The sequence below is a fragment of the Coregonus clupeaformis genome, chromosome 5 (genome assembly GCF_020615455.1).
Source record: "Coregonus clupeaformis isolate EN_2021a chromosome 5, ASM2061545v1, whole genome shotgun sequence".
In the NCBI taxonomy this organism is placed as follows: Eukaryota; Metazoa; Chordata; class Actinopteri; order Salmoniformes; family Salmonidae; genus Coregonus; species Coregonus clupeaformis.
In genome coordinates this window covers 17,464,398-17,477,729 of record NC_059196.1, presented here as the reverse complement: position 1 = coordinate 17,477,729, position 13,332 = coordinate 17,464,398, and the positions used below count along the sequence as shown (strand labels likewise).

Here is a 13,332-nt window from a genome sequence, read left to right as displayed (position 1 = left end):
AGTAAGTGTATCTTTTGCATTTGTGAAAAACAAAATTGGGATGATAATTAAGTTGAGTGTTAAAGGTTTCCAAAACCGTATCGCAATCAAGGATCAATTGTTTCTATATAGAGCTTTTCACACTTGACCAAATCACCTCAGCTAATCAAAAGGGACGTGAAATGATTGGAGTCAGAAGGGCAAAGTGCTGACTGACCCATTGTTATAAGATAATGGTAGTGAACAATTGAAATATCTGAACAATCATAAATTCTATACTGAGTACATAGACTACTTTTGCTCCTCAATTTATAATGTTTTATCACAAACATCAACTTGACTTAGAGCTTATAAAGACTGTTTAGTTTCTGTAATTTTATTTTCATGAATATTACCATAAACACTTTCACTTTTCTGCTTTGCATAGCCACTGAATATGTTACAGTGAAGCAATCTCAGAGGTGTGCTAAGAGGTGTGCTAAGTGCTAAGGTGTGCTAGTGTTAAGAGGAAAGGAACATGGTTGTCATTGCTTAGCTGGAATATGATCACATACAAATGTCCACCTACAGTTCTCCTCTATAAGTGTCCTCTCTGTCACAGGTGTGAAATTGGTTGCCTAGACAATTTTACATTTTCATTTGACAGGCAGAGGAGTCTGGTGGGAGGAGCTATAGGAGGACGGGCTCATTGTAATGGCTGGAATGGAATTAATGGTATGGAGTCAAACGGGGTTTCCATATGTTTGATCCCATTCTATTCATTCCATTCCAGCCATCACAATGTGCCCATCCTCCTATAGCTCCTCCCACCAGACTCCTCTGCCTGATGATAGGGTAGGCTCTTCCCCCATTGTGACCAAAGGATATGTATTAAAGGGGAAATCTGGGACTCAAACAACCACAAAATGCTTACCTCTTGTCATCTCTGTACCACTCAAACTCTGGTTTGGGCACTGCGGCCGCGTCACACTGAAGAACCCCCATTCGGCCCACCTGGGTTTCAGAGCTCTTGGCATTCTTGATAGCGGGAGGATCTGAGGATTCAATCACAACAGTTCATCTTGGTTATATTTTTTTCCTCTCTGCATAAAACCAATCATCAATTCATGAAAGACACATCATGGATCTCAATGTAGTAAACTGGGCATTATAAAAAAACATAAGGCCAGGAGAAACAGGAGTCACCCCCCAAAAAGTGACTTACAGTTGACGACAACATTGACGTATTTGACGTCCGGTGTTGCCACGTCATTGCTGGCTTTGCATTCGTAGCGGCCCGCCTGGTTCCTCATGATCCCTGATATATCCAGGTACTCCTCCCCATCTAGAGAATCAGCTGTGGGGAGACACAGAGAGAGAGAGAGAGGGTGAATGGAGGACAGAGGGAAAACAGAATAGCTTCCAGGAAAAGCAGAACACTGATGCCGTCATTACTTCCAATAAGCCTGATTAGCAAATTAATGTCGGACCAAATGTTCGAATGCAGCATCAAATGGACGGACCTGAAACATCAGTTCCTTAACTAGTCACGTATGTCTCCTGAGCTTCTCTCATTTAGCCTATCTACTCTGAATATGGACATATTTCCCAGTCAGATCTAGGAGTGATCAGGATGAGGAGAATACCAAGCATGCGGATAAGACGCTGACTCTGCAGTGCTGTCTTGGGTTGATTAGATACCCGGTACAATTACTACATACATTGCCATTGGATAGCATTGACGAAGGTACCATGGGGTAACATTGACTAAAGCTGTTCACAAACGAAACAATAGTGTACTGTATCAACATTTCTCTTGGCATTTCTAAATGGATATTGATTGATAGGAACAATAGCCTGCAGTGAATGCATGAAGACTCCTGAGACATGTTTAACCTTATAACTAACATGTTTTTTCCAACCCCCCCGCAAATGTGTGTAAGACAGAGACAGTGTCAAAAAAACAAACAGCTAAACCTCCAAATGCCACCGAACCCGACTAAATAAAACAATGGGCACGCCTTAACTGAGCTGACACTCAGGGAGCGAGATCTTCTACCCTGTGAAATTAAGTAACAACCCTGGAACTTGGATATGGAAGGCTGTTCCAAAACAATTTATTTGCTATGTGAACACACACCTACCTTGTCTTCAATAACAAAACAAAAATAAAACTTTTGACATATCACATTTTTCCTATTAGAGACTCTCAAGTTATTCTCATAGATTTGTTTGTGGCTAAATCTGAAATGTGGTCTCAGTAAACATACCTAACAACCTCAATTTCAAGTCTCGAACTGCATAGCAACAGCATTCACAGCTGCATGCCCAATGTATCAAGCTCTTTCTGTGCTACACCCATAGAACTAGAATGCTAGTAATTTACTAGTAATTTAACAGGATCTCTATGGCTACGCCTCTGTTTCTCTGTTTGGTATTATTGTCTGGTGTAGTTCAATGCTCATGAAAAGAGCACTCAGATCAAAGGGTCCTCCTAGCATGGCCACTGCAGCCATATCAAACACACTCAGCATTGACAAAGTAGGATGGAATGGAAAGTAGGATTGAAATCGGTTGCCATGGAAATGTATTGTGGCTGCTTGATCGTTTTATCGTTAAGACATTTGGACTTCACCTGAATATATTTTTATTGAGTGGCTAGAGAGAGAAGAGGACTTGGCTACAATCTACAGTCCTGTAGCTTCCTTACAGTAGCAATCTAGGTAACACTTTATTTGGATAGTGTGTAGAGCAACTACAGATGGACTATCTACAGACTATCAGTAAAATATATACTATCTACTAACCCTTACCCAAGCTCTAACTCTAACCTTAACCTAACCCTAACCTTCACCCTTACCCTAACCCTTATTCTAAACCTAACCCTATCCGTAACCGGTTTCCATCTACAGAGGGAAAATCCGGACTATCCTAATAAAGTGTGACCAAAATTATTATAATAATGCAACTAATAGTGAACTGGAAACATTAAGTCAATAACTCAGCAGGGTCCAGAGACAACTGTGTCATGAATATGACCAGATTTATTGTTTAATTAATAACTCTATTAAATAAAAAATGTCCCCCAGGAGGCTTGAGCAGCCTCATGATAAACACTGTTATCTCTTTACATGCACATTAAGTATTAACTCTCAGAACCAAAGTAATGATGAAAAATAGGCTTACCTTCACCAGGAAAGAACCTGTTTCTATAGCTATTCTACAGTGGGGAAAAAAAGTATTTAGTCAGCCACCAATTGTGCAAATTCTCCCACTTAAAAAGATGAGAGAGGCCTGTAATTTTCATCATAGGTACACGTCAACTATGACAGACAAAATGAGAAAAAAAAATCCAGAAAATCACATTGTAGGATTTGTAATGAATTTATTTGCAAATTATGGTGGAAAATAAGTATTTGGTCAATAACAAAAGTTTCTCAATACTTTGTTATATACCCTTTGTTGGCAATGACACAGGTCAAAGGTGGTCCTCTGTAGCTCAGCTGGTAGAGCACGGCGCTTGTAACGCCAAGGTAGTGGGTTCGATCCCCGGGACCACCCATACACAAAAAAATGTATGCACGCATGACTGTAAGTCGCTTTGGATAAAAGCGTCTGCTAAATGGCATATTATATTATATTATATAAACGTTTTCTGTAAGGTTTTCACACACTGTTGCTGGTATTTTGGCCCATTCCTCCATGCAGATCTCCTCTAGAGCAGTAATGTTTTGGGGCTGTCGCTGGGCAACACGGACTTTCAACTCCCTCCAAAGATTTTCTATGGGGTTGAGATCTGGAGACTGGCTAGGCCACTCCAGGACCTTGAAATGCTTCTTACGAAGCCACTCCTTCGTTGCCCGGGCGGTGTGTTTGGGATCATTGTCATGCTGAAAGACCCAGCCACGTTTAATCTTCAATGTCCTTGCTGATGGAAGGAGGTTTTCACTCAAAATCTCACGATACATGGCCCCATTCATTCTTTCCTTTACACGGATCAGTCGTCCTGGTCCCTTTGCAGAAAAACAGCCCCAAAGCATGATGTTTCCACCCCCATGCTTCACAGTAGGTATGGTGTTCTTTGGATGCAACTCAGCATTCTTTGTCCTCCAAACACGACGAGTTGAGTTTTTACCAAAAAGTTCTATTTTGGTTTCATCTGACCATATGACATTCTCCCAATCCTCTTCTGGATCATCCAAATGCACTCTAGCAAACTTCAGACGGGCCTGGACATGTACTGGCTTAAGCAGGGGGACACGTCTGGCACTGCAGGATTTGAGTCCCTGGCGGCGTAGTGTGTTACTGATGGTAGGCTTTGTTACTTTTGTCCCAGCTCTCTGCAGGTCATTCACTAGGTCCCACCTTGTGGTTCTGGGATTTTTGCTCACCTTGTGATAATTTTGACCCCACGGGGTGAGATCTTGCATGGAGCCCCAGATCGAGGGAGATTATCAGTGGTCTTGTATGTCTTCCATTTCCTAATAATTGCTCCCACAGTTGATTTCTTCAAACCAAGCTGCTTACCTATTGCAGATTCAGTCTTCCCAGCCTGGTGCAGGTCTACAATTTTGTTTCTGGTGTCCTTTGACAGCTCTTTGGTCTTGGCCATAGTGGAGTTTGGAGTGTGACTGTTTGAGGTTGTGGACAGGTGTATTTTATACTGATAACAAGTTCAAACAGGTGCCATTAATACAGGTAACAAGTGGAGGACAGAGGAGCCTCTTAAAGAAGAAGTTACAGGTCTGTGAGAGCCAGAAATCTTGCTTGTTTGTAGGTGACCAAATACTTATTTTCCACCATAATTTGCAAATAAATTCATAAAAAATCCTACAATGTGATTTTCTGGATTTTTTTCCACAATTTGTCTGTCATAGTTGACGTGTACCTATTATGAAAATTACAGGCCTCTCTCATCTTTTTAAGTGGGAGAACTTGCACAATTGGTGGCTGACTAAATACTTTTTTCCCCCACTGTATCCCTGTGTGGATTCAGCAGGTATAAGTCACTGCTTTCCATGGGCCCCACGGGGAATGGAAAAGTGATTGATTTGGAGCGTGCACATTAAAAATCACATGATGGCACAGCCTTACAACTCTATGCTAATCCAGTGAGTGAGAAACCCAATGAGGTGGGAGAGAATGGAGTGCACATTTCTTATTTCACAAAATCATCTTAGATTGTCAGAGCAATAAATCAGTTTGAGTTGCGTGAAAAAAGAAAGAGGAATGAGAGACAGAGAGAGAGAGAGAGAGAGTGGGAAAGAAAGAGAGGAATTCCAAATCACAGACATTGAGAGTTTGTGTGGGTGTGCATGTTTTTGTACGTGGCTGTGTGTGAACTGTAGAAAATTGAAGACTGAGGTGTGTGTTTGTGTGTGTGTGTGTGTGTGTGTGTGTGTGTGTGTGTGTGTGAGAGAGTGTGTCTATGCCTGTATCCTGTTCTGACTGTGTATACAAGTGTAAGACATAAATAGGTGCTCTATACCATTCTCCCCCTAAAGTCCTGGGCTTACTCAGTTAAAAACAAAGCCAATGATCTTCACTTGACGCAGACAGACCCCTAGGAGAACTGTCCAAGACCATCCTGTTGAGCGCCTAGCTCTGCCTAGCATTGCTAAACATCCCTCTTCACTTTAGCTTATTGTGAATACAGGAGAAAGTTTAAGGTCCAAGACAAGGCATTCAGCACCACACTTCTCAAACTTGCTTTGAGCCCGGATGTACTTTAGATAGGCCCTACATCTATCTATCTTGCTAAGCTGCAAACGCATGATAAGCTATGACAATTAAATCAACTATTTCCACTTCATGACTCTCACCCATTTATAATGAACAGTGTTTATTATGAAAACGGAACTTAAAACCTCCCTATGAAAATAGCACTTAAAATTCAACTTTGATGAAAAGCTAAATTTTGCTCGTGCCATCCTTTAATTTATTGTGTTGCAACACTGAAAGACAATGCATATAATTATTTTCCAACAAATTCTAGTTCTGAATGAAAGGCGTACGTCCCTAGGGCTATCGAGCACCAGGATTTGGGAGCCTCACACTCATAAATGTGTGGTGAAAGGTTATTTGCATTGAGCCGCATTACTTTGGGTTTGTCTCAACAGCTGACCACAACAGAGAAGGAGAGGGCTTCCAACCACAGGGGGCTGCTGAGGGGAGGACAGTTCATAATAATTGCTGGAACGGCATAAATGGAATGGTATCAAACACATCCATGTATTCCGTTCCAGCCATTACTATGAGCCATCCTCCCCGATTAAGGTGCCACCAACCTCCTGTGCTCCCAGCCCACTACCACCTCCCCCAGACACACACACACACACACACACACACACACAGAGTCCTCTGTGCTAGGAGGGAGCTGAGTGCCAGCAGCATTATACAACTCATCTCAGAATGAATCAGATGGGATTGGGTAGGTCAGCTCTAATCCTGGTCACATTAGCATGGAATCACAGAAATTCCACTCACGTTTGAGCCTCGTACTGCAGCACGGAATGCCCGCCTAGCCAAAAGAGCCCTTATATTTCTGATTATGTTTCCTTGAACAGGGTAGTTCAAGTGTGTGATTGTGTGTGTGTCTGTTGGCGAGCCAGTGTTTTTGACAGACCTTTCATAAGGGAACTAGAAGGCAGATTTGAGACACTATAGTGAGCAAAGCACAAACCATCAGTGAGGAGAGACTCAGCATCACATAGCGGCGCAACTGCAGTTGGCAACTAAATGCTAATTTGCATGATCATGCATTATTCATGAGCATCATTTACCACTGTGCGAAATGTTACATTTATTTTGTGAATACTAATTTATGTTAAGCAGTTGATTTCGGGAGAACTTGGGGAGAATGGCACAAATGGCTCTGGAACATTTCTTTTCTTTTGTCAACACTACTTTCTAAGTGTTTTCAAATGGAAAAGGCTCGGCTTTCTCTTTCCCTAACACATGGAATCAATCTTTTTGTCAGGCCAGTGTCTGATTTAGATGATGAGGGGTCAATACATAATTACCCCAGTCTGTTCTTTAAGACTCTTAGTGGGAAGATAATGAATAAATGACTGAGCTAAAGCACCACCCATCTTTAGCATTCTTTTGGTCAAGTCAGCAGATATAGCGCCAACCAAAATGACAACAACCACATGCTTTAGGGAAACATTTTAACCTCAATGAAAGACCACTCTTAGATAAAGCCTAAAACCATTTTACAGATATCATTCCCATTAGTGCAGGCTTGCCGTATCACGCTTATCAGCGCATCAGATAAACAAATCTATTTTATTGAATCATTTTTATTTATTTTTATTTCACCTTTATTTAACCAGGTAAGCCAGTTGAAAACAAGTTCTCATTTACAACTGCGACCTGGCCAAGATAAAGCAAAGCAGTGCAATAAAAACAACAACAACACAGAGTTACATATGGAATAAACAAAACGTACAGTCAATAACACAATAGAAAATCTATATACAGTGTGTGCAAATGTAGTAAGTTATGGATGTAAGGCAATAAATAGGCCATAGTGCAAAATCATTACAATTTAGTATTAACACTGTAGTATTAACATGTGCAGAAGATGATGTGCAAATAGAGATACTGGGGTGCAAATGAGCAAAATAAATAACAATGTAAATAACAATATGGGGATTAGGTAGTTGGGTGGGCTATTTACAGATGGGCTGTGTACAGGGGCAGTGATTGGTAAGGTGTTCTGACAACTGATGCTTAAAGTTAGTGAGGGAGATAAGAGTCTCCAGCTTCAGAGATTTTTGCAGTTCGTTCCAGTCATTTGCAGCAGAGAACTGGAAGGAATGGCGGCCAAAGGAGGTGTTGGCTTTGGGGATGACCAGTGAGATATATCTGCTGGAATGCATACTACGGGTGGGTGTTGTTATGGTGACCAATGATCAAAGATAAGGCGGGGATTTGCCTAGAAGTGATTTATAGATGACCTGGAGCCAGTGGGTTTGGCGACGAATATGTAGTGAGGGCCAGCCAACGAGAGCGTACAGGTCACAATGGTGGGTAGTATATGGGGCTTTGGTGACAAAACGGATGGCACTGTGATAGACTACATCCAATTTGCTGAGTAGAGTGTTGGAAGCTATTTTGTAAATGACATCGCCGAAGTCAAGGATCGGTAGGATAGTCCGTTTTTTAAGAGGGCATGTTTAGCAGCATGAGTGAAGGAGGCTTTGTTGCGAAATAGGAAGCCGATTCTAGATTTAACTTTGGATTGGAGATACTTAATGTGAGTCTGGAAGGAGAGTTTACGGTCTAACCAGACACCTAGGTATTTGTAGTTGTCCACATATTCTAAGTCTGACCCGCCGAGAGTAGTGATTCTAGTCGGGCGGGCAGGTGCAAGCAGCGTTCGATTGAAGAGCATGCATTTAGTTTTACTAGCGTTTAAGAGCAGTTGGAGGCCACGGAAGGAGTGTTGTATGGCATTGAAGCTCGTTTGGAGGTTTGTTAACACAGTGTCCAATGAAGGGCCAGATATATACAACACTGCGTAGAGGTGGATCTGAGAGTCACCAGCAGCAAGAGCGACATCATTGATATACACAGAGAATAGAGTCGGCCCGAGAATTGAAACCTGTGGCACCCCCATAGAGACTGCCAGAGGTCCAGACAACAGGCCCTCCGATTTGATACATTGAACTCTATCTGAGAAGTAGTTGGTGAACCAGGCGAGGCAGTCATTTGAGAAACCAAGGCTATTTAGTCTGCCAATAAGAATGCGGTGATTGACAGAGTCAAAAGCCTTGGCCAGGTCGATGAAGACGGCTGCACAGTACTGTCTTTTATCAATCACAGTTATTATATAGTTTAGGACCTTGAGCGCGGCTGAGGTGCACCCATGACCAGCTCGGAAACCAGATTGCATAGCGGAGAAAGTACGGTGGGATTTGAAATGGACGGTGATCTGTTTGTTAACTTGGCTTTCAAATACTTTCGAAAGGCAGGGCAGGATGGATATAGGTCTGTAACAGTTTGGATCTAGAGTGTCAATAATAGACTCCACATTATTCCAGCATGGCTTCTAATTTCCTGAGTCTTTATGGATTGGTCAAATAGCGTTCCCTTGGGACACGCTCTTTGTGTTGACCAAGGACACTCAGGTCACATCATCCTTAGCACATCCCATGATGCACCACGTTGTGGTCACAAAGGCCTGGAGGGGAGCTGTGAGTGATGATGGGAGAGAGTCACACAGCAACAAGTGTGCCTCTTCTTACTCAGTGTGGCTGGATGGTGCTAATGTGTGTGTGTGTGTGTGTGTGTGTGTGTGTGTGTGTGTGTGTGTGTGTGTGTGAGGGGATAAACCTCCAGTGACAGTGGACAGGTCTGGGATCAGCTGCAGTGCCAGATGTGGAACTCTCTCTCTGTCTCTGTGATCCCTGGGGGGAGCACTTAATCCCCTCGCACAAGCAGCCCTCTACATGTGTCAAACCCGCTGCCAGGGCTGAACCTGAGCCACCCTGACAAGGGCCTGTCACATCTCACAGGTCACAGCCTTCTCAGGGACAGCCTGGAGAATGTCAGCAAGGCACTGCCTGTTTCCTGCACTGAACACGGAGGAGTAGTGAGCCCTCCATGAACATGCAAGTCAGGGACCTTGGGATTGTGTGACTAGTTCTGGGAAGTGCTCTACTTCAATCTCAGGGCTGACAGAGGTGGGGACTCTGGCGTGTGTATCATTCTGAGCTGTGGTGGACAGGATGAGTGGTGTATTGTTGAGACCTAGTCCAAGTCACTCATAGTATAGAGAATGGCAGGGACAGTCTGGGACCAGAAATAGGCCTGGGCATCTCTAACACACCGGCCCATTTTTTCCCCTCGAGGCCCCCACACCGGCCCATTTTTTTTCATTGAGTCCCCCATGACTATCCAAATAATTATAATTTTGTTAAAAAACAACAACAATTTAGACAGGCCCACTGGGTTAAAGATGGACCAGCCCATCTGGTATTTGCCAGAATTGCCCTATGGCCAGTCCATCCTGGAGCATGGCTGGTTTCAGAGTAGTATGGGGAGAACACTCTTAAGTATTTAACAGCTAGGATGTTGTTTTAGAAGAAATGTCCATCTAATCTGAGTTTAACACCCCTGTCTGAGCATTTGGTTAATTAGTTTGACTAGATGTTTACTAATGTGCAGTACATTTTACATTTTTGTAATTTAGCAGACACGTTTATCAAGAGCGACTTACAATTAGTGCATTCATCTTAAGATAGCTAGGTGAGACAACAACACATCACAATCGTATCAAGTACATTTTCCCTCAACAAAGTACACCACAAGATGTAAGCCGATTTGCAAGAATAATTCATGTGCAAGAATAAGTCTGGATGTTTGGAGGGGCAAGCCATCATCCCTGCTTGTCCAGATGTGTGAGTTATTCTCATCAGTAGAACAGAGGTTGATCCAGGCTATACCCCTGCAGCATTAAATGAGTGCCAAAAGGCATTATATCAGGGGTGGGAACTTCAAATGCATAATTTAACATTAATTAACTGCACTCAGCTCTTGAATTATCTAATGATGTGAGTGATCACACATTTAATGAGATCTCTTATTTGCATACTTAAACATAGCTCCCCCCCTCAAAAAGCCATGTACCACCGATGTCTGTGAGTGGCTTCCCATAGCACAAAGCGTGTAATGAGGAGCACCAAAGGGCATGTATATTTCATACTTGTCTGACTTCTATTTTGGTGGTCCGGGAAGCACGCACTCAAAGATTCCTTGCTTGACCAAGAGTTCCACTTTCTTTGCAGCATTCTCAGTGTGGTGCCTTCCGCCCCATGCCTGTGACCTTTACAGATACTTCAGAAATAAACAATGGTGGGGAAGACTGAGGCAGAGCACAGGCCCAGAACAAACGGACGCTGTGCGCCTTGCTCTATTGATCGCATCCCCACAAACAGACAGCCCAGCAATGTTCTGCTTCCCAGTCAATCAGGGACAACAACATCCCACGTCCTCAATGAATACAACTATTGGCATAAAATGCAATTGCTGACACTGTCTTACTTCTAATCCCAATGTGTGTAAAACGTGGAAATCTCTAAAATATCTGAATAAATAGCACATACTATTGCTAAGCCTGCATTTTCCCTGTATCTGCATCTTTTCAGGGAGGAAAATAGGTGAAGGGATAGAATTTGGGAGGGAGACAACAGACTAATGTCATGGTTTCTGTCTGGAACTCTGGAAACCGAATAGTGGCGATCCCAGACCATGCAGGGAGAGCTGAAATAGAAAGTGACGGTTCTTTCATCCAATCCATCATTTTAAGTCATGTTACGTTTCAATTGTGCTCTCTGTTATACTCCGCTAGAATAATGAAGAGGCACTTCTCTGTCAATCTGACAAGTCTGAAAGAATAATATCAATCTTGACTTGAAAAGTGGGGCCTCGTGTGTTTTTCTACCTTTCCATTGCATCTGCTTTTCATTAGAAGCAAACATTCCAATTATAAACTAATTATCTGCTTGGTAACAAACGATCAGGCAACAAAACGAGAGCTAAAAATGAGTGAGGAACAGTGCCTGTTTTGCATGTTATTTTGGCATTAATACGTGTCAGTTTGCAAACAATGTAAAAAACATAATTAAAAAAATAATTGAGTTAATAAAGCCACATACAAACTTGGTCTCTTTTTTGCTTTCTTGAGTAAGGCAGCTCCAAAATGCAGGTGTTTCAGCCTAGCTCAGTGCTTTCTGTAGTGGTGGGGCAGCCAGTGGAAAATACGGAGCGTAGGGGCTGGTAATGTTCTCTAGTTGCGCCGTGATTGGCTCAGTGTTCTGTCACTCATGGGGACACTACCTCACCGCCAAATCTAAGGGTAGAGCTAAAGAATTCAAGCCCCTTGGGTGCTGCCATAGAGTTACATTAGAAGTGCCCATCCAAGAAGGCTCAAGGTCATTGGCCACAGATAAAATGACGTCAAATCACGTTATATCTACAGCAGCTTTGATTGGACTGATCATTTCAACATCATACTTTCAAAATCGTAGCTAGCAAGCTAGCAGTCATCATTATGAATCAAATCAACAATCTACTGGCAAATCCTTTTTAATCCTTGTCAAATTAAGAGAAATAATGAAGAGAAATTATAGATAAAACATATCGGTGCTCATCGGCCATTGGACATAAACATTCCACAAGTTGGAAATCGCAAATTCAACAATGAGTGGTTTGGAAGGAATCAGTGGCTAACTGCAAGCATTGCAAAGCAATCACTAGCCTGCTATTCAGTGGAGTGGGTGTGTGGTCCCAAGTCTGGGTTTAAGGGTCTCTTTTCCAAGCTTAAAAGGATAAACATTCAACATTTGGCCATGCTGTCAAGCCAGCATGACTTCTGTCGCGCTCAAAACAACTGAAAACTCAGAACTGGGAAATCTAATTTCAGTGAGTTCAAGACAACTGGGAACTCGGAAGAAAACGAGCTCCGACTGGGAAAACGAGCTCCGACTGGGAAAATGAACAGTCATCCAAGTCGGGAACTCAGGCCTCTTTCTAGAGCTCCGACCTGAAGATCACTGACGTCATCATGATTCGACCTGGTTTTCCAAGTTCCCAGTTGTTTTGAAAGCACCATAAATCCAGAGAATGCCAGACTTTGATGACAAAGTTTGATGACAAAATCTGCCCACGAAGGACCGCCACGCCACCTTCCTGTTCAAGTGTAATGGTCCTCTGTAGCTCAGCTGGTAGGGCACGGCGCTTGTAACGCCAAGGTAGTGGGTTCGATCCCCGGGACCACCCATACACAAAAATGTATGCACACATGACTGTAAGTCGCTTTGGATAAAAGCGTCTGCTAAATGGCATATTATTATTATTATTATTAAGTGAGCACAGCACAACAAGGTGAGTCAAAAAATGTATTGTATACTGCTGCATAAATGATGTAATATGCCAGGGAGATTAGTATACTGTAGCTAAGAAAGTAATACTAAGTGTATGTTGTGTACTAAGCTGTTAGTAGCCCATGTGCCTCACCCTAATAATTTGGTCCTGTTTCCCCTCCTAATTTCGCCTACTGTTCTGACTTGGTGGTGCACATGTAGCCTATAGCCTGTTTTAGAGAAATGTAATCATTGAATATTGTAAGAGCTTTCATTGTCTGCTTATATGCCCCCTTTATTTATCCTACGGTTCTGACTTGGTGTACAGGGAGAATACTGTAAGAACGGCCCATGTTCTGAATTCTGTCACTGTACATTTCAAAAGTGCTGAACAAATTGTTATATTGACTACGTCAGTCCTAGCTCGCTCATTAATGTCTTAATCGAAATTACGAATTGCCTCTAATCTGCTCGTCGTCCCCTTATGCCATAGTTTGTACATCTC

The 13,332-nt window shown here is 42.6% G+C and overlaps 1 protein-coding gene across 4 annotated transcripts in view; it reads right to left on the bottom strand.

Annotated features, from left to right (window-relative positions):
- Nucleotides 1–13,332, bottom strand: part of LOC121563519 (limbic system-associated membrane protein) — a 1,168,857-nt gene that overhangs the window by 10,706 nt on the left and 1,144,819 nt on the right. For all 4 annotated transcript variants that reach the window (XM_041875420.2, XM_041875421.2, XM_041875419.2 and 1 more), the window contains 2 exons: nucleotides 1,184–1,315; nucleotides 893–1,013 (listed from right to left, as the gene is read on the bottom strand). In XM_041875420.2, coding sequence (XP_041731354.1) covers nucleotides 893–1,013; nucleotides 1,184–1,315 — 253 coding nt within the window. The remainder of the gene's footprint in view (nucleotides 1–892; nucleotides 1,014–1,183; nucleotides 1,316–13,332) is intronic.